The following is a 22,117-nucleotide window of genomic DNA, read 5'->3' on the forward strand; positions in this document are numbered from 1 at the left end:
CTGCCCCAACACGTCTATCACCTCCATCTGCCCCAACAAGTCTCTATCACCTCCATCTGCCCCAACACGTCTATCACCTCCATCTGCCCCAACACGTCTCTATCACCTCCATCTGCCCCAACACGTCTATCACCTTCATCTGCCCCAACAAGTCTCTATCACCTTCATCTGCTCCAACAAGTCTATCACCTTGGTCCTCGGCCTGGTGGTGGTACCAAGTTCAAACTGGACCTGGAGTCTGGTGGTGCTTTCAAGGTTTCAATAAGACCCTAGTGTTCTAATACCTTTTTTAACTGTCTATTTGATTACTTGACAAGTTGTGTTAAGGCAGTGTTAATCTACAGTAGTTATACACACACACACGCACGCACGCACACACACCTCACAGTTGATGTGGTACTGGCAGAGCATGGTTGATCTGTCAGCAGATGTACCAGCCGTCAGACTGCTGTACAGGAGCACAGGTGTGTCACACACACACACCACTCTCTCACACACACACTCACACACACCACTCACACACTCACACACTCACACACACACACCACTCACACACACACACACACACACCTCCCTCCCCTCTCTCCGGCCTCTCACAGTGTACACAGTGAAGAGGCTCTGAGCCAATCCAGATATAATATAATCCTCAGATGAACACACGGCCTCAGATGGGTCCCAGGGCCAGGCGGAGGGAGGTTCCCATGGACCATCACAGCCTCTCATCTCCACTTGATGAGCCTCCGTTTGGAGTGAAGACAAAAGCCATTCTGGATCTGAAGATCAAAGGAGCACTCGGGGGAAATATAAAGTTGTTTTCCATTCACAAGCTCTTCTCCCAGTCCAGACCCATTACTGCAGGTCCTCGTGGAGATTTGTTTATCGCTCGGCTCGTAGGAACCCTCCGCCGTAGAGAGTCTGGAGGAGACGGCAGAAACCTGGAGAACAAAGACAGCAGGGGGCTGGAGGCAGGGGGCTGGAGGCAGGGGGTTGGAGGCAGAGGACTGGAGGCAGGGGGCTGGAGACAGGGGGCTGGAGGCAGAGGGCTGGAGGCAGGGGGCTGGAGGCAGAGGACTGGAGGCAGGGGGCTGGAGGCAGGGGGCTGGAGGCAGGGGGCTGGAGGCAGAGGACTGGAGGCAGGGGGCTGGAGGCAGAGGACTGGAGGCAGAGGGCTGGAGGAAGAGGACTGGAGGCAGGGGACTGGAGGCAGGGGGCTGGAGGCAGAGGGCTGGAGGCAGAGGGCTGGAGGCAGGGGGCTGGAGGCAGGAGGCTGGAGGCAGAGGGCTGGAGGCAGGGGGCTGGAGGCAGGGGGCTGGAGGCAGAGGGCTGGAGATAGGGGGCTGGAGGCAGAGGGCTGGAGCTAGGGGGTTGGAGGCAGAGGACTGGAGGCAGGGGGCTGGAGGCAGAGGACTGGAGGCAGAGGGGCTGGAGGCAGGGGGCTGGAGGCAGAGGGCTGGAGGCAGGGGGCTGGAGGCAGGGGGCTGGAGGCAGGGGGCTGGAGGCAGGGGGCTGAAGGCGGAGGGCTGGAGGCAGAGGACTGGCTGGAGACAGAGAGCAGGGGTGTGGCCTATTAACATTATTATTATTCAGTTAGCAGACACTTTCCTCCAAGGTGACATACAGGGATGGACTTGAACCTGCAACCTCTTGATCTGTGGTGATGGTGGTGATGGTGGTGATGTTGGTGATGGTGGTGGTGATGGTGGGGGTGATGGTGATGGTGATGGTGGTGGTGATGGTGGTGATGGTGGTGGTGGTGATGGTGGTGGTGATGGTGGTGGTGGTGATGGTGGTGATGGTGGTGGTGGTGATGGTGGTGGTGGTGGTGGTGGTGATGGTGGTGGTGATGGTGGTGATGGTGGTGGATGTGGTGGTGGTGGTGGTGGTGGTGGTGATGGTGGTGGTGATGTTGATGGTGATAGTGGTGATGGAGATGGTGGTGGTGATAGTGGTGGTGATGGTGGTGATGGTGATGGTGATGGTGGTGATGTTGATGGTGATGGTGATAGTGGTGATGGAGATGGTGGTGGTGATAGTGGTGATGGTGGTGGTGATGGTGGTGGTGATGGTGGTGGTGATGGTGGTGGTGGTGTGTGATGGTGGTGGTGGTGATGGTGGTGGTGGTGGTGGTGGTGGTGGTGGTGGTGGTGGTGATGGTGGTGGTGGTGGTGGTGATGGTGATGGTGGTGGTGATGGTGGTGATGGTGGTGGTGATGGTGGTGGTGGTGATGGTGGTGGTGGTGGTGGTGGTGGTGATGGTGGTGGTGATGGTGGTGGTGGTGATGGTGGTGGTGGTAGTGATGGTGGTGGTGGTGATGGTGGTGGTGTGTGGTGTGTGATGGTGGTGGTGGTGGTGGTGATGGTGGTGGTGGTGGTGGTGATGGTGGTGGTGGTGATGGTGATAGTGGTGATGGTGATGGTGATGGGGACTCTGTTGCAACAATGGGAGATCCTGTTGCAACAAGAAAACAACCTAACTGCTTCACTGCCACTCCCATCAAACAACAAAGGTGAAGCTTGACTCTCATTGGGTAGCAGACACTTACACACCAAATACCTGTTTCAACTCCTCTCGCTGAGAGGAGTATAACGAGACACTTTATTCTATAACTCTAGTTTTGCTCAGTTATCACTGGAGTACTTGACAGATAATGTGTTGGCTTGCAGAATGCTGTGTTCTGATGAAAGCCAGTGGTTGGGTAATGAGATAGTGGAGTGCTTCATTCTAACAAGGTGAAACATGCAGCCACGATGCTCTCCCCGATGGCTTTATGGTGCTGGATCACTTTTGATTAAACTCTGCATGGACTAAATGGGCCCACTCACTCGTGCATGCACACACACCCATGGGCACACACACACACACACAGAGAACTAACCCTGGCCCACACACGTATATACACACAGTTAACCCTGCCCTCCCACACACACAGCTAACCCTGACGCACACACACACACACACACACACAGCAAACCCTGACGCACACACCCACACACACACACACACACTCACAGCTAACCCTGACGTGCACACACACACACACACTCACAGCTAACCCTGACGCACACACACACACTCAAACACAGTCCATCTGTTAGTCCATCAGTGTGTGTGTGCAGGCATGTGTGCATGGGCCTGTGTCGGGGTGTGTGTTGATTGACTGGCCTCTTAAGGACTGCACTAACAAGCTGCTCACACATGGAGGATCAAGGTTTGGAGTGTCAGCCTGGAGGAACCAGAGTGTCAGCCTGGACGAACCAGAGTGTCAGCCTGGAGGAACCAGAGTGTCAGCCTGGAGGAACCAGAGTGTCAGCCTGGAGGAACCAGAGTGTCAGCCTGGACGAACCAGAGTGTCAGCCTGGACGAACCAGAGTGTCAGCCTGGAGGAACCAGAGTGTCAGCCTGGACGAACCAGAGTGTCAGCCTGGAGGAACCAGAGTGTCAGCCTGGAGGAACCAGAGTGTCAGCCTGGACGAACCAGAGTGTCAGCCTGGAGGAACCAGAGTGTCAGCCTGGAGGAACCAGAGTGTCAGCCTGGACGAACCAGAGTGTCAGCCTGGAGGAACCAGAGTGTCAGCCTGGAGGAACCAGAGTGTCAGCCTGGACAAACCAGAGTGTCAGCCTGGAGGAACCAGAGTGTCAGCCTAGAGGAACCAGAGTGTCAGCCTGGAGGAACCAGAGTGTCAGCCTAGAGGAACCAGAATGTCAGCCTGGAGCCTAATTATTATTATTATTATGGTTGCACTGTGTCTGTTAACTGAGATGTGGTTACTTTACACTGTGTCTGGTAGCTGAGATGTTTTTCTACTCAGTGTCGGTAAATACAGTTGCTTCCTCACTCTGACCACCAAAATAGTGTTAGTTTCTGTTTGAAATACGCACATCTGTCCTTGGCTTTCTCCTGTCGTCAATATTTGTGCGTCATTTTGGATGAAAGTGTCTGCTAAATGAATCAAGTGTCAAATGTAATACCCAGGAGCTTAGACAAGCCCATCTGTTTTCATGATGTCTGCTGACAGAGGCAGCAGAGGAACACGAAGAGGAGAGAGAGGGGAGAGAAATAAGGGCAAAGATAAATGGGTTCTGTGAGGAAAATGATACAGAGTTTAATGGAAAGAGGAGAGAGAAGAGGGGAGGAGAGAAGAGAAGACAGGAGAGGAGAGAGGAAGGGAGAAGAGAAGGGGGGAGAGGAGACAGGAGGGGAGAGGAGAGAGGAGGGGGAGAGGAGAGGGAGAGATGGAGGGAAGGAGGGAGAGATGTGGGGATGGAGGGAGAGATGGAGGGAAGGAGGGATGGAGGGAGATATGGGGGGAAGGAGAGATGGAGGGAGGGATGGAGAGAGGCAGGGAAGCACATGACCCTGTCCAGGTGATGAACTTGGAAGCTGTGGTTGACGTGAGCAGTCATGTAGAGCTAGAGCCCACCTCTCTCCTTCTCCTCCCTTATCCACGGGAACCAGCGGGTGATTCATGACTTGTTGTGGTGAGAGAGTTTTGTTTTGTCAGCCTCTGGACAACAAGTAGCACCCAGCTAAACAAGCCTGCAGTGTCCACCAAACCCCCTCTCCTGCCCCCTGCAGCTGTGGCCCAGGGATGCCTCCCCACAGACACACAGGACTGCAGCAGATAAGTCTCTATTTACTCTGTGTGAAAACAACCAGCTTCTTGTTGTCTCAGCATCTATGATGTGAACCAGCATTTCATTGTGTCAAACTAAACAATGCAATTTTCCCAAATCTCTGAGGTAACAAATTGGTTAATAAATTATGAATTGAGTGAGCTCATCTAAGTGTTACCATTGTTTATTGTTGCTTGGTTTCTACAGGTACACTCTTGCACTTTTGAGGTTCATGTTGATTAATTGTAACTTGTCTAACTACATGCTCCTATGGTTCTTCCCTTTGGGACTCATTTGGTTTTCACAGTTTATGCTTCATGTGTTGGCTATCTCGTTGTTATGATCAGTGACCTATGCACTTTTGTAAAGCTCTCTCTTGGAAGTCGCTTTGGATAAAAGCGTTTGCTAAATGCAGAGATGTAAATGTAACCCTCTCTCTCAGAGCTGCAGCTGTTCACACGCAGATGATGCTGGTCCATCTGCAGTCCTGTACCTGTACTCCACCCCCCCGACCTGTTGTGTTGATCTCTTTTGGGGGGGTCCAAGTCTTAATACGGGGGGTTAAACCCCCCATAGTTTGAACCCTGTCTACACTCACACACCCGCCCCTACACCCGCCCCATACACCCGCACCTGCACCTACTCCTAAACATGCACCTCCACCCCTGGATGAAGAGAACATCCGTCAGAGGGCCGACTTGAAATGCAGATTGAATTTGGAAGCTGGACTCTCCTAGGAAACCTGGTTTAGACAAATCACATCAAGGCAACATCGGCACTTAAAAAAGTAGATTGGTTGTTGATTAATGAGTGTTGCTGATTAGAGTGTATATTTGACTGCAGTAATTGAATAAGTGATGCAGGAGTCAGTATGTTCTTAAAGATGAACGTTGTGAGCTGCTCCCTGGACAGTTCCAGTATCCTGCTTATCCTCTCGGAGAGATAGAGAGAGAGAGAGAGAGAGAGAGGGAGAGGGAGAGGGAGAGGGAGAGGGAGAGGGAGAGGGAGAGGGAGAGGGAGAAAGAGAGAGCAGGATGGATTCATAATCAAATCTAGCAGGAAGCTAGACACGAGACAGAAAGCTGTTAACGAGGTATAAAACTGGTTTCTGATTGGACGCTTTGATGGGAATGCCACCCAGATGCTTCCCAATTACAATTAGCTTCATTGAGACGTTTTTTTAACGAGCTGGAGGGTTCTGGTCGTCAGTGTTGTGTAGACAGAGGCAGCACACAGGCAGTGCTCCTGGCCCCGGGTCATAATTAACATCAGCATTTGCCAGAAGACTTCTCCTATTATCACTCTCTCATAATGGAGAATGTACCGCACTCTGTACCGCACTCTGTACCGCACTCTGTACCGCACTCTGTACCGCACTCTGTACCGCACTCTAAGCTTCTCCTGGTCTTTTGTTTGCACCCACTCTGGCGTTGCACCCTCCCCCATCTCCCCCCTCCTCCCCATCTCCCCCCTCCTCCCCCATCTCCCCCCTCCTCCCCATCTCCCCCCTCCTCCCCCATCTCCCCCCTCCTCCCCATCTCCCCCCTCCTCCCCCATCTCCCCCCTCCTCCCCATCTCCCCCCTCCTCCCCCATCTCCCCCCTCCTCCCCATCTCCCCCCTCCTCCCCCATCTCCCCCCTCCTCCCCATCTCCCCCCTCCTCCCTATCTCCCCCTCCTCCCCCATCTCCCCCCTCCTCCCCATCTCCCCCCTCCTCCCCCCATCTCCCCCCTTCTCCCCATCTCCCCCCTCCTCCCCCATCTCCCCCCATCTCCCACCTCCTCCCCATCTCCCCCATCTCCCCCCTCCTCCCCCATCTCCCCCCTCCTCCCCATCTCCCCCCTCCTCCCCATCTCCCCCCTCCTCCCCCATCTGCCCCCTCCTCCCCATCTCCCCTCCCCCTGGCTCTTCCACCTCTAATTGGCAAAAGTTCCAGAACTGTATTGTGGCTGTTGTTGTTGTTGAGTGAAACCCTGCTGGAAGAGAACAGCAGAGGGTTTCACTCAACAACACTGTGAGGCTCGCAATCAAGCAAAAAAAGCCGGAATACTTAAAGTCATCAGTAAGTTACTTTAAACCTTATTACTTTATGTATACATCTGGAGGAGGAGGAGGAGTGGGATGATGATGTGAGGAGAGCAGAGTAACATCCAGCCACAGATATGATGATGTGAGGACAGCAGAGTAACATCCAGCCACAGATATGATGATGTGAGGACAGCAGAGTAACATCCAGCCACATATATGATGATGTGAGGACAGCAGAGTAACATCCAGCCACAGATATGATGATGTGAGGACAGCAGAGTAACATCCAGCCACAGATATGATGATGTGAGGACAGCAGAGTAACATCCAGCCACAGATATGATGATGTGAGGACAGCAGAGTAACATCCAGCCACAGATATGATGATGTGAGGACAGCAGAGTAACATCCAGCCACAGATATGATGATGTGAGGACAGCAGAGTAACATCCAGCCACAGATATGATGATGTGAGGACAGCAGAGTAACATCCAGCCACAGATATGATGATGTGAGGACAGCAGAGTAACATCCAGCCACAGATATGATGATGTGAGGACAGCAGAGTCGGGTTGTTCTGAGGAGTTCAGTGATGAGCAGGCTTGGTGATGAGATTAAAAAGCTGCCTAATACTGCCTCCTCTGAGGCTGGGAAGTTCATTAGGAGTTATAATAACAATCAGGTTCCCACTGAGGGGCTTGGCCGTATTGTGGATTATTAAGTCTCTCTCCCCCTCGACCAGTGAGGAGGAATCAGGGATATCCATTTTGAGATGAACAAAGCACTGGAGCCAGTTCTAACTAGGTCTATCTGGTTCTAACTAGGTCTATCTGGTTCTGACTAGGTCTATCTGGTTCTATCTGTTCTGACTGGGTCTATCTGGTTCTCTCTGTTCTGACTGGGTCTATCTGGTTCTCTGTTCTGACTGGGTCTATCTGGTTCTATCTGGTTCTGACTGGGTCTATCTGGTTCTCTCTGTTCTGACTGGGTCTATCTGGTTCTCTATGTTCTGACTGGGTCTATCTGGTTCTATCTGGTTCTGACTGGGTCTATCTGGTTCTGACTGGGTCTATCTGGTTCTCTCTGTTCTGACTGGGTCTATCTGGTTCTCTATGTTCTGACTGGGTCTATCTGGTTCTATCTGGTTCTGACTGGGTCTATCTGGTTCTCTCTGTTCTGACTGGGTCTATCTGGTTCTCTCTGTTCTGACTGGGTCTATCTGGTCTACTCAGCCACCAACAACACAGATGATGTGATGTGAACATCCTGTCATGAAAACAACTCTTGTAAACATCTTTTGTATTCCGAAGCTTCTATCTGCTGCACACACACACACACACACACACACACACACACACACACACACACACACACACACACACACACACAAACACACAGACACACACACAGACACACACACAGAGCCCTGTCCATCATGCAGAAACACAGACTACTTGGGTGGTTAGAGATCTTAGCAGAGAGGGAGGGAGGGAGGGAGGGAGGGAGGGATAACAAGACAAATGCATGAAACAGAGAGGGAATAGAAAAACAGAAAAACAGAGGGAGAAAAAAAACTTGTGAGCGGTAGAGGAAGAGAAAGAGAGAGCAGTAAATGAAGGGAGAGAGAGAGCAGTAAATGAAGGGAGAGAGAGAGCAGTAAATGAAGGGAGAGAGAGCAGTAAATGAAGGGAGAGAGAGAGCAGTAAATGAAGGGAGAGAGAGAGCAGTAAATGAAGGGAGAGAGAGCAGTAAATGAAGGGAGAGAGAGAGCAGTAAATGAAGGGAGAGAGAGCAGTAAATGAAGGGAGAGAGAGAGCAGTAAATGAAGGGAGAGAGAGCAGTAAATGAAGGGAGAGAGAGAGCAGTAAATGAAGGGAGAGAGAGCAGTAAATGAAGGGAGAGAGAGAGCAGTAAATGAAGGGAGAGAGAGCAGTAAATGAAGGGAGAGAGAGAGAGCAGTAAATGAAGGGAGAGAGAGCAGTAAATTAAGGGAGAGAGAGCAGTAAATGAAGGGAGAGAGAGAGCAGTAAATGAAGGGAGAGAGAGCAGTAAATGAAGGGAGAGAGAGAGCAGTAAATGAAGGGAGAGAGAGCAGTAAATGAAGGGAGAGAGAGCAGTAAATGAAGGGAGAGAGAGCAGTAAATGAAGGGAGAGAGAGAGCAGTAAATGAAGGGAGAGAGAGAGCAGTAAATGAAGGGAGAGAGAGCAGTAAATGAAGGGAGAGAGAGCAGTAAATGAAGGGAGAGAGAGAGCAGTAAATGAAGGGAGAGAGAGAGCAGTAAATGAAGGGAGAGAGAGAGCAGTAAATGAAGGGAGAGAGAGCAGTAAATGAAGGGAGAGAGAGAGCAGTAAATGAAGGGAGAGAGAGCAGTAAATGAAGGGAGAGAGAGCAGTAAATGAAGGGAGAGAGAGCAGTAAATGAAGGGAGAGAGAGAGCAGTAAATGAAGGGAGAGAGAGAGCAGTAAATGAAGGGAGAGAGAGCAGTAAATGAAGGGAGAGAGAGAGCAGTAAATGAAGGGAGAGAGAGCAGTAAATGAAGGGAGAGAGAGCAGTAAATGAAGGGAGAGAGAGAGCAGTAAATGAAGGGAGAGAGAGAGCAGTAAATGAAGGGAGAGAGAGCAGTAAATGAAGGGAGAGAGAGAGCAGTAAATGAAGGGAGAGAGAGCAGTAAATGAAGGGAGAGAGAGCAGTAAATGAAGGGAGAGAGAGCAGTAAATGAAGGGAAAGAGAGAGCAGTAAATGAAGGGAGAGAGAGAGCAGTAAATGAAGGGAGAGAGAGAGCAGTAAATGAAGGGAGAGAGAGAGCAGTAAATGAAGGGAGAGAGAGCAGTAAATGAAGGGAGAGAGAGAGCAGTAAATGAAGGGAGAGAGAGCAGTAAATGAAGGGAGAGAGAGCAGTAAATGAAGGGAGAGAGAGCAGTAAATGAAGGGAGAGAGAGAGCAGTAAATGAAGGGAGAGAGAGAGCAGTAAATGAAGGGAGAGAGAGCAGTAAATGAAGGGAGAGAGAGCAGTAAATGAAGGGAGAGAGAGAGCAGTAAATGAAGGGAGAGAGAGCAGTAAATGAAGGGAGAGAGAGCAGTAAATGAAGGGAGAGAGAGAGCAGTAAATGAAGGGAGAGAGAGAGCAGTAAATGAAGGGAGAGAGAGAGCAGTAAATGAAGGGAGAGAGAGCAGTAAATGAAGGGAGAGAGAGAGCAGTAAATGAAGGGAGAGAGAGCAGTAAATGAAGGGAGAGAGAGAGCAGTAAATGAAGGGAGAGAGAGCAGTAAATGAAGGGAGAGAGAGAGCAGTAAATGAAGGGAGAGAGAGAGCAGTAAATGAAGGGAGAGAGAGAGCAGTAAATGAAGGGAGAGAGAGCAGTAAATGAAGGGAGAGAGAGAGCAGTAAATGAAGGGAGAAAGAGCAGTAAATGAAGGGAGAGAGAGAGCAGTAAATGAAGGGAGAGAGAGAGAGCAGTAAATGAAGGGAGAGAGAGAGCAGTAAATGAAGGGAGAGAGAGCAGTAAATAAAGGGAGAGAGAGCAGTAAATGAAGGGAGAGAGAGAGCAGTAAATGAAGGGAGAGGGAGCAGTAAATGAAGGGAGAGAGAGAGCAGTAAATGAAGGGAGAGAGAGCAGTAAATGAAGGGAGAGAGAGCAGTAAATGAAGGGAGAGAGAGAGCAGTAAATGAAGGGAGAGAGAGAGCAGTAAATGAAGGGAGAGAGAGAGCAGTAAATGAAGGGAGAGAGAGCAGTAAATGAAGGGAGAGAGAGAGCAGTAAATGAAGGGAGAGAGAGCAGTAAATGAAGGGAGAGAGAGCAGTAAATGAAGGGAGAGAGAGCAGTAAATGAAGGGAAAGAGAGAGCAGTAAATGAAGGGAGAGAGAGAGCAGTAAATGAAGGGAGAGAGAGAGCAGTAAATGAAGGGAGAGAGAGAGCAGTAAATGAAGGGAGAGAGAGCAGTAAATGAAGGGAGAGAGAGAGCAGTAAATGAAGGGAGAGAGAGCAGTAAATGAAGGGAGAGAGAGCAGTAAATGAAGGGAGAGAGAGCAGTAAATGAAGGGAGAGAGAGCAGTAAATGAAGGGAGAGAGAGAGCAGTAAATGAAGGGAGAGAGAGCAGTAAATGAAGGGAGAGAGAGCAGTAAATGAAGGGAGAGAGAGAGCAGTAAATGAAGGGAGAGAGAGCAGTAAATGAAGGGAGAGAGAGCAGTAAATGAAGGGAGAGAGAGAGCAGTAAATGAAGGGAGAGAGAGAGCAGTAAATGAAGGGAGAGAGAGAGCAGTAAATGAAGGGAGAGAGAGCAGTAAATGAAGGGAGAGAGAGAGCAGTAAATGAAGGGAGAGAGAGCAGTAAATGAAGGGAGAGAGAGAGCAGTAAATGAAGGGAGAGAGAGCAGTAAATGAAGGGAGAGAGAGAGCAGTAAATGAAGGGAGAGAGAGAGCAGTAAATGAAGGGAGAGAGAGAGCAGTAAATGAAGGGAGAGAGAGCAGTAAATGAAGGGAGAGAGAGAGCAGTAAATGAAGGGAGAAAGAGCAGTAAATGAAGGGAGAGAGAGAGCAGTAAATGAAGGGAGAGAGAGAGCAGTAAATGAAGGGAGAGAGAGAGCAGTAAATGAAGGGAGAGAGAGCAGTAAATGAAGGGAGAGAGAGCAGTAAATGAAGGGAGAGAGAGCAGTAAATGAAGGGAGAGAGAGCAGTAAATGAAGGGAGAGAGAGCAGTAAATGAAGGGAGAGAGAGAGCAGTAAATGAAGGGAGAGAGAGCAGTAAATGAAGGGAGAGAGAGCAGTAAATGAAGGGAGAGAGAGCAGTAAATGAAGGGAGAGAGAGCAGTAAATGAAGGGAGAGAGAGCAGTAAATGAAGGGAGAGAGAGAGCAGTAAATGAAGGGAGAGAGAGCAGTAAATGAAGGGAGAGAGAGAGCAGTAAATGAAGGGAGAGAGAGAGCAGTAAATGAAGGGAGAGAGAGCAGTAAATGAAGGGAGAGAGAGAGCAGTAAATGAAGGGAGAGAGAGAGCAGTAAATGAAGGGAGAGAGAGAGCAGTAAATGAAGGGAGAGAGAGCAGTAAATGAAGGGAGAGAGAGCAGTAAATGAAGGGAGAGAGAGCAGTAAATGAAGGGAGAGAGAGCAGTAAATGAAGGGAGAGAGAGAGCAGTAAATGAAGGGAGAGAGAGCAGTAAATGAAGGGAGAGAGAGCAGTAAATGAAGGGAGAGAGAGAGCAGTAAATGAAGGGAGAGAGAGAGCAGTAAATGAAGGGAGAGAGAGCAGTAAATGAACGGAGAGAGAGAGCAGTAAATGAAGGGAGAGAGAGAGCAGTAAATGAAGGGAGAGAGAGCAGTAAATGAAGGGAGAGAGAGCAGTAAATGAAGGGAGAGAGAGCAGTAAATGAAGGGAGAGAGAGAGCAGTAAATGAAGGGAGAGAGAGCAGTAAATGAAGGGAGAGAGAGCAGTAAATGAAGGGAGAGAGAGCAGTAAATGAAGGGAGAGAGAGAGCAGTAAATGGAGAGAGAGAGAAGTAAATGAAGGGAGAGAGAGAGCAGTAAATGAAGAAAGAGAGAGAGGAACAGCCTTGCTGTAAAAGAGGGCATCTGTGAAGCTGTGATTCTGTCATTCAGCCTCTGCAGACCTGGGAGACGCAATCATAGGAGCTGACAGCTCAACAGTTATAATAATTGGAACAATTAGCATTAGAATTCATAAGGACCCCATCTTCAATGGGGCCAGTAATTACACCAAGACTCAGATAAAAATGCCTCGATTAGCGGGAGAGTGTGGATCCCTTCAGACTGCTGCCAGGATGTCATCCTCATCTCCAGCGTTGGTGGATCCCTGAGGGGGGACAACCTCCTGTCTTGATGGTGCAGCAGGAACATCAGAAGAAGCTAGCAACCTTTTCTGAGGCAGGGTTAGTGTTAGAGGATGTGTCGTGTGCTAGCAAGCTCCCCCCTTCCCCCTTCCACCATTTCCTTCCCTCATCTCCTCTTATTCCATCTACTCCTCTCAGTGTGTGAGTTTATCTACAGGTTGTTCACAGTGTACACACACTTCACAAACACACTTCATACATAACATACACACCCAAACACATATGCACACATATTCAAGGACATAAACACACACAAGGACACACATATGCACAGAGGGATATGCACTCACACACACCAGCATGCATGGGGACACACTAACTACACACTGAGGCCTCTGGTGGTTTGGATGGTTATATAAACATGCTTTATGCCTTTGGTTCTCTGCCCTGGCTAAACAGCATCATCTCATTAATCATCACATTTAATTAAGAGATTTAATTGCCATTGAAGTGGATAATAGGGAGAAAAATATTGTTCCATAGAATCCGATCATGAATGCTTCAAACTAATTAAACGAACAAGTGGTCTTTTAAAAGGATCTCATCCTCTCTCGTTCACAAAGCAAAGGCAATCTATTCAGATCAATAACTGCTTAACTAAATACCATTTGTTATTTCAGTCCAGAATGAGCTATTTCAATCTACATTAAGCTTACCAAGCATTGTATCCCAACATCAACAGATCGATGTATGAAGGTATAAACTGAACATGTTCTCTCTCTCCTGGGAGGAGCAACACACCCTCAGGAGCAACACACCCTCAGGAGCAACACACACCCTCAGGAGCAACACACCCTCAGGAGCAACACACCCTCAGGAGCAACACACCCTCAGGAGCAACACACCCTCAGGAACAACACACACCCTCAGGAGCAACACACCCTCAGGAGCAACACACCCTCAGGAGCAACACACCCTCAGGAGCAACACACCCTCAGGAACAACACACACCCTCAGGAACAACACACCCTCAGGAACAACACACCCAGGAACAACACACCCTCTCTGGAACAACACACCCTCTCTGGAACAACACACCCTCAGGAACAACACACCCTCAGGAACAACACACCCTCAGGAACAACACACCCAGGAGCAACACACCCTCAGGAGCAACACACCCAGGAGCAACACACCCTCAGGAGCAACACACCCTCAGGAACAACACACACCCTCAGGAACAACACACCCTCAGGAACAACACACCCAGGAACAACACACCCTCAGGAGCAACACACACCCTCAGGAGCAACACACCCTCAGGAACAACACACACCCTCAGGAACAACACACCCTCAGGAGCAACACACACCCTCAGGAGCAACACACCCTCAGGAACAACACACCCTCAGGAGCAACACACCCTCAGGAGCAACACACACCCTCAGGAACAACACACCCTCAGGAGCAACACACCCTCAGGAACAACACACCCTCAGGAACAACACACACCCTCAGGAGCAACACACCCTCAGGAGCAACACACCCTCAGGAACAACACACCCTCAGGAGCAACACACCCTCAGGAGCAACACACCCTCAGGAGCAACACACCCTCAGGAACAACACACCCTCAGGAGCAACACACACCCTCAGGAGCAACACACCCTCAGGAGCAACACACCCTCAGGAGCAACACACACCCTCAGGAACAACACACCCTCAGGAGCAACACAAACCCAGGAGCCGGGAGGAGGGGAGGCAGGAGGAGAGGAGTCATCCAAATTCATCATGTAAGACTATCTTGTGTGTGGATGTGAGTGGGCGTGTGGATGTGTGTAGTTATAGTACAAAGCCTAATGTATGATGATTGTGTATGTGGGCTTTGTGTGTTTGTGTGTGTGTGGGGGGGTAGGTGAAGATGTGTGGATGTGTGTGTATGTGTAGGTATATGTGTGTGGTTACAGCATAGAGCCTCACTACTAGACCTGTTCCCATGGCAATGGGAAGTGAGACACCTGTCTCTACACACACCTATCAGCTGTTCCCGTGGTGATGGGGGAGGAGAGGGGGGGTTGGTAAGGTGGACTGGTATGGTAACGGCAGCAGGAAGAGAGAGAGATGGATTACAGCCTCCCCTCTTCTCCTCTCCCTTCCCCTCCCCCTCCCCTGCTCCCCCCCTCCTCCCCTTCCCCTCCCCTGCTCCTCTCCTCCTCTCCCTTCCCCTTCCCCTCCCCTGCTCTCCTCCTCCCCCATTTAGGACAGTTAATAAAAGAAGACAGCACTGCATGTGGTTTAAATGTACAAAGTTGCACAGGTCTTTTATCAATTTTTGAAAATATTTAACAATGAAAGATAAGTCAAATCAACAGTAAGAAGAAATAACAATAATTAATATCAACAGTAACTAGCATCAAAATCAAACCATTTCATATTTTACAGAAACACCTGAGGGAAGCAAAAAAATAAAGAAAGAAAATATCCCCAACAATAATAAAGTAATAAGAAGAAAGATCCAAAAAGACAGAGGTGTCTTCAGGGTCTCTGGGCCCCAGGTAGGAACACCTCCCTCTCCTGCACCACATGCAGCAGCCTCTGTTTACATTTGCCATGCTGGCTCTCAGCCATGAGCGCCGCCATCTTGGAAAAACCAACAGTCTACTGCGTCCGTCTGACTAGCCAGCCTGACTAGCCAGCCTGACTAGACAGCCTGATATTCAGCCTAACTAGCCAGCCTGATATCCAGCCTGATATCCAGCCTTATAGCCAGCCTGATAGACAGCCTGATAGCCAGCCTGATAGCCAGCCTGATAGACAGCATGGCCAGCCTGGTCTCGGAGTCACCAAACAGGAAATGTAGCTTAAAATTAAAGATGGTGGAGACAATTTAAGAAAAAGAGTTGTCCCGTAAACAAAATAAACGTTAGCTAAGAATGGTCCCTATAGATGTTAAATCACTTCAGTGTTCACCATTTGATCTTTTCTCCATATGCCGTCGGTTTCTGTTTGACCAGGAACAGGGTGCTCACGGTTTATCTGGGGGATTTCATGATTTTAATTTATACACATTTTCTACATTAGATGTTCATTAGTACTGCTTGCTGTTGGTCTCACCTCTCGTAGAAACATCTGTTATAAGAAGGAGAAACACCAACACAAAGGAAACTTTGGTCAAAGAGAACACACACACATAGACACGCATACACAAGCATACACACGCATACACACGCATACACACGCATACACACGCATACACACACACATATATACACACACATATACACACACACACACCCGCATAGAAAGCAACGGCAAGATCAAGAGAAAGATCTTCATTTCTCCAGGGGGAGTGAAAAAAACAAATGAAACCTCTCTCATTTTCTTTCACAAGCCCAACCCTTCTCCCAAACATCTGGGTCTGCAGTTACTGGTGTTCACAAGCCCAACCCTTCTCCCAAACATCTGGGTCTGCAGTTACTGGTGTTCCTCACAGAGGACAGACAGGAAACAAAGGTGCTCTTTTAATCTGTTCATGAAAGTCATGTTCGTTTGATTGTCCACAATAAAAGTCGTTTGGGCAGGATGTGTGGGCTCAGGGATATACAATCACAGCGTATACAACAAGATCCTTTACTGGAAAGGAATGAAGAGTCCATAACAGGGCCATGGTGACACACGGCCATGATAACACCATGGTGACACAGGGTCATGGTGTCACCATGGTGACACAGGGTCATGGTGACACAGGGTCATGGTGACACAGGGTCATGGTGTCACCATGGTGACACAGGGTCATGGTGACACAGGGTCATGGTGTCACCATGGTGACACAGGGTCATGGTGACACAGGGTCATGGTGTCACCATGGTGACACAGGGTCATGGTGTCACCATGGTGACACAGGGTCATGGTGACACAGGGTCATGGTGTCACCATGGTGACACAGGGTCATGGTGTCACCATGGTGACACAGGGTCATGGTGACACAGGGTCATGGTGACACGGGACCTGCAGTGTGTTGGTATGTGTGTGTGTGTATGAGTGTGTATGAGTGTGTGTGTGTGTGTGTGTGTGTGTGTGTGTATGAGTGTGAGTCTATGCTGCTGCAGGGGCCTCCTGCAGGCAGGCCTGGCGGATCACAGGGAGGGGGTGAGCCTCTGTGTTGAACACCCAGTCCTCCAGCGGCAGCAGGTCATCATCTGAGAAGAGGAGGTACAGATATCTGGGGGGGGAGAGGGGAGAAGGGTGTGGGGGGGTGGAGAGGGGTGGAGGGGGGGGGTAGGGGTGGAGGGGGGGTGGAGAGGGGAACAGTGATAAAAAAAAGTGTAAGAGACAGTAACACAAATAGATACTTTGTGTGTGTGTGTGTGTGTGTGTGTGTGTAAATGGTGTGTGTGTATGTTGTGTGTATGGTATGTGTGTAAATGGTGTGTTTGTGAGAGTGTATGGCGTGTAGTGTGTGTGTAGTGTGTATAGGTGTGTGTGTGTGAGAGTGTATGGCGTGTAGTGTGTGTGTAGGTGTGTGTGTGTGAGAGTGTATGGTGTGTAGTGTGTGTGTATTGTGTATAGGTGTGTGTGTGAGAGTGTATGGTGTGTAGTGTGTGCGTAGTGTGTGTAGGTGTGTGTGTGTGAGAGTGTATGGCGTGTAGTGTGTGTGTAGTGTGTGTAGGTGTGTGTGTGTGAGAGTGTATGGCGTGTAGTGTGTGTGTAGTGTGTGTGTAGTGTGTGGAGGTATGGGGTGTGATCAGAGTCAGCGTAGCTGCACTCAGGGCGTTCACCGCGTACCTGATACTGGGGAAGTACGTGTTGGCTACTCTGGAGAGTTGGAGCAAACACCTTACACTGTGATAATTAGGTGTACGTATAAACAAGCGTAAATTGTGCATATTATATTTGATAAGGCGTGCGTATAGGCAGGGATATGAACACCTGCGTACACCAGCCCGCCTAGACGTGAGCCCTTTAGGCATGGGTCAGCCTACATCAAAGGATCACTGTTTCCAAATTCATTCTTTGCCACAATGAACATCCTCAACACAAAAAGCGCAGAGTTTTCCCTACTCGTCCGAAAGTGAACGCCTGTGTGTGTGAACGCCTGTGTGTGTTAACGCCTGTGTGTCCACTGTAAGTCAAGTTCTCACGTGCGTTCAGAGGGTTGATATCATGGCGCAGGTATATGCAGGCGCACTGAGCACTTTGCATGTTAACCAGTGACACGTATTACACCTCATAAGTGTGTGTGTGTGTGTATGGTGTGAGTGTGTATGGTGTGTGTGTGAATGGTGTGTGTATGGTGTGTGTATGGTGTGTGTGTGGGGACCTACTTGAGAGTTTCTGACAGGAAGAAGCTCTGCTGCATGTTGTCGTGGCTGGCGGAGGAGGAGTACACGTCTCTGATCCCAGAGAAGCCGCTCTCCACCCTGCAGTGCTTCTCCAGCGCCTGGAGACACCATGGACACGCTTAACACACGCTTAACACACACTTAACACATGCTTAACACATGCATTATACACGCTAACACACACTTAACACACACTTAACACACGCTTCATACACGCTTAACACACGGTTAACCCATGCTTAACACACGCTTCATACACGCTTAACACATGCTTAACACATGCTTAACACATGCTTAATACATGCTTAACACATGCTTAACACACACATAATACATGCTTAAAACATGCTTAACACACCCTTAACACACACTTAATAGACACTTAACATTCGCTTCACACACGCTTAACACATGCTTAATACACGCTTAACACACGCTCCATATACGCTTAGCACACGCTTAACAAACACTTAACACACACAACACACACTTAACACACGCTTCATACACGCTTCATACACGCTTAACACACACTTAACCCATGCTTAACACACGCTTAATACACGCTTAATACATGCTTAACACACGCTTAATACATGCTTTACACACACTTAATACATGCTTAATACATGCTTAACACATACTTAACACACACATAATACATGCTTAATACATGCTTAACACACGCTTCATACACGCTTAACACATGCTCATGCCCAGCCCTGCGCCCCCTGCCCCGCCCTACTCCTCCTACCCTGCCCTGCTCTCCCTGCCCAGCCCTACTCCTCCTACCCTGCCCTGCTCTTCCTACCCAGCCCTACTCCTCCTACCCTGCCCTGCTCTCCCTGCCCTGCCCTGCTCCCCCTGCCCTGCTCTCCCTGCCAGCCCTACTCCTCCTACCCTGCCCTGCTCTTCCTACCCAGCCCTACTCCTCCTACCCTGCCCTGCTCTCCCTGCCCTGCCCTGCTCCCCCTGCCCTGCTCTCCCTGCCAGCCCTACTCCTCCTACCCTGCCCTGCTCTCCCTGCCCTGCCCTGCTCCCCCTGCCCTGCTCTCCATGCCCAGCCCTACTCCTCATACCCTGCCCTGCTCTGCCTGCCCCGCCCTGCTCCCCCTGCCCTGCTCTCCCCGCCCTGCTCCCCCTGCCCTGCTCTCCCTGCCCTGCTCCCCCTGCCCTGCTCTCCCTGCCAGCCCTACTCCTCCTACCCTGCCCTGCTCTTCCTACCCAGCCCTACTCCTCCTACCCTGCCCTGCTCTCCCTGCCCTGCCCTGCTCCCCCTGCCCTGCTCTCCCTGCCAGCCCTACTCCTCCTACCCTGCCCTGCTCTTCCTACCCAGCCCTACTCCTCCTACCCTGCCCTGCTCTCCCTGCCCTGCCCTGCTCCCCCTGCCCTGCTCTCCCTGCCAGCCCTACTCCTCCTACCCTGCCCTGCTCTCCCTGCCCTGCCCTGCTCCCCCTGCCCTGCTCTCCATGCCCAGCCCTACTCCTCCTACCCTGCCCTGCTCTCCCTGCCCCGCCCTGCTCCCCCTGCCCTGCTCCCCCTGCCCTGCTCTCCCCGCCCTGCTCCCCCTGCCCTGCTCCCCCTGCCCTGCCCTGCTCTCCCTGCCCTGCCCTGCTCCCCCTGCCCTGCTCTCCATGCCCAGCCCTACTCCTCCTACCCTGCCCTGCTCTCCCTGCCCCGCCCTGCTCCCCCTGCCCTGCTCCCCCTGCCCTGCTCTCCCCGCCCTGCTCCCCCTGCCCTGCTCTCCCTGCCCTGCTCCCCCTGCCCTGCCCCGCCCTGCTCTCCCTGCCCCGCCCTGCTCTCCCTACCCTGCTCCCCCTGCCCTACCCCGCCCTGCTCCCCCTGCCCTGCTCTCCCTACCCTGCTCTCCCTACCCCGCCCTGCTCTCGCTACCCCGCCCTGCTCTCCCTACCCCGCCCTGCTCTCGCTCCCCCGCCCTGCTCCCCCTGCCCTCCCCCACTCACCTCCACCGCCTCCCAGCCCCACTCTCGGTACTTGGGGTCGTGGGTCAGGCGCCACATGTACATGTAGCTCTCGATGACCTCTGGCCTCAGGATGTAGTATCTGTCACTCAGACGGGTGGCGGTCGCCTCAGCACCGCCATCGAACCGGAATGCCTCTGGACCCAGCTTGGTGGCTGGAAAGAGGAGAGAGAGAGGGCTCTGTCACTAGCAGAGGAGACAGAGAGGGCTCTGTCACTAGCAGAGGAGAGAGAGAGGGCTCTGTCACTAGCAGAGGAGAGAGAGAGGGCTCTGTCACTAGCAGAGGAGAGAGAGAGGGCTCTGTCACTAGCAGAGAAGAGAGAGGGGGCTCTGTCACTAGCAGAGGAGAGAGAGAGGGCTCTGTCACTAGCAGAGGAGAGAGAGAGGGCTTTGTCACTAGCAGAGGAGAGAGAGAGGACTCTGTCACTAGCAGAGGAGAGAGAGAGGGCTCTGTCACTAGCAGAGGAGAGAGAGAGGGCTCTGTCACTAGCAGAGGAGAGAGAGAGGGCTCTGTCACTAGCAGAGAAGAGAGAGGGGGCTCTGTCACTAGCAGAGGAGAGAGAGAGGGCTTTGTCACTAGCAGAGGAGAGAGAGAGGGCTCTGTCACTAGCAGAGGAGAGAGAGAGGGCTCTGTCACTAGCAGAGGAGAGAGAGAGGGCTCTGTCACTAGCAGAGGAGAGAGAGAGGGCTCTGTCACTAGCAGAGGAGAGAGAGAGGGCTCTGTCACTAGCAGAGGAGAGAGAGAGGGCTCTGTCACTAGCAGAGGAGAGAGAGGGGGCTCTGTCACTAGCAGAGGAGAGAGAGAGGGCTCTGTCACTAGCAGAGGAGAGAGAGAGGGCTCTGTCACTAGCAGAGGAGAGAGAGGGGGCTCTGTCACTAGCAGAGGAGAGAGAGAGGGCTCTGTCACTAGCAGAGGAGAGAGAGAGGGCTCTGTCACTAGCAGAGGAGAGAGAGAGGGCTTTGTCACTAGCAGATAGCAAAACATTCATATTTGTGGAAAATGTTCTTCATGACCAGTTATTTGTAAATGATACAACATGAAAAATAACCTAGAGTAACTAAAACACCAAATAAGATGAGTCTGGCACACACACACAAACACGCACGAGCACACACACACACACACACACATCACAATAGTTTAACCATTGTTTGCCATTTGTTACAAGTACAGGAACATTGGAATGATTTGGCCCTGCTCCTCTTGCAGCCTATCTAAACCTAGAATACATATTCTAAACCTGTAATAAATACTGTCTACAATAAAACAAATGCACTAGTCAACTGCCTATCTGCCTAACTGTTCTACCTACCTGCTCTCGCTCCCTGCTCCAGCTAATTAGCTTCTCTACCTAGCTTCTCCAGCTAACTAGCAGGCTCTCAAACACGGACATCTGCTCTAGTGTTGTGTCTTCTATACAGGCTGACAGGCCAGAACAGAACAAAACAAGCAGGGATTGGGAATCCATTGTGCTATGGCCCAGAGCTGCTGCTGGCCCAGGAATGTGCAGTGGCCAGGGAGCTGTGTAGGAACAGGAGCTGATAAATGAGCTTCTGGGCAGCAAGGTCTCTGTGGTCACTGCCTGGAGAAGTGGGACTGTGAGCGGCCGTGCCCAGCAGCAATGGAGAATCACTCAGAAATAACAAACTAAGACAGACACTCGGCCCACTGGGTCTGCCTTAAACGACCTCAGATACTGCCAACTCATTATGTTACTATTGACGTGGGTGTTTGTGTCTCTGTGTTTGCTTGTGTGTGTGTGTGCCTGTGTGTGTGAGTGTGTGTGTGTTGCGTCTGTGTGGTCAGGGTAATGAACAACCAGTCAAACAAGGAAACTATTGCTCAGCGACAGTTTAAAGAGTGTAAACGTATTTCACTGCACCCTGGGAGAGATAACCTCACATCCAGACTAGACTTGACAGTGTTTCCCTAATGCAGACAGACTAGACTGTATTTCTCAACTGCGAGACTTGTTTACTGTTTCCACAGCGCTGAGCCGCTAAACTCCTCCCCCCTGAGGCATGCCTGGGCTTATGTATCTGGAATACTTTTGCTAATTCGAACAAACCACATCACCGATAGATAACCTGTGTTGTTGAGAACACCATCGATTCTCAACACGGCCAATCAGATACAGCCGAGTCGGCGTGTGATTATTGGCTGCGCCTGTCTCCCGGCGGGCTGTCCTGTGGTGTAATTGGCTGTTGTGATGGAACAGAAACAAATCCATGGTGTGTGCTGGTGTGTTGCACCTGCAGGGGAGCCGGACTGTGGGAGACATCAGAGAGGACAGAGGGCTGATCTGACATCAGAGAGGAGAGAGGGCTGCTCTGACATCAGAGAGGACAGAGGGCTGCTCTGACATCA

The 22,117-nt window shown here is 50.8% G+C and overlaps 1 protein-coding gene across 1 annotated transcript in view; it reads right to left on the reverse strand.

Annotated features, from left to right (window-relative positions):
• Window positions 1-14,714: 14,714 nt before the first annotated feature.
• Window positions 14,715-22,117, reverse strand: part of LOC146300319 (mannosyl-oligosaccharide 1,2-alpha-mannosidase IA) — a 115,058-nt gene continuing 107,655 nt past the window's right edge. Inside the window, exons 10-12 of the mRNA XM_084702184.1 lie at window positions 19,732-19,904; window positions 17,750-17,865; window positions 14,715-16,647 (exon numbers count right to left, since the gene is read on the reverse strand). Of these exons, the coding sequence (XP_084558310.1) occupies window positions 16,521-16,647; window positions 17,750-17,865; window positions 19,732-19,904 (416 nt within the window). The 3' untranslated portion in view covers window positions 14,715-16,520. The remainder of the gene's footprint in view (window positions 16,648-17,749; window positions 17,866-19,731; window positions 19,905-22,117) is intronic.

This window comes from Hypomesus nipponensis, chromosome 2, assembly GCF_054491055.1.
Source record: "Hypomesus nipponensis isolate SF chromosome 2, ASM5449105v1, whole genome shotgun sequence".
In the NCBI taxonomy this organism is placed as follows: Eukaryota; Metazoa; Chordata; class Actinopteri; order Osmeriformes; family Osmeridae; genus Hypomesus; species Hypomesus nipponensis.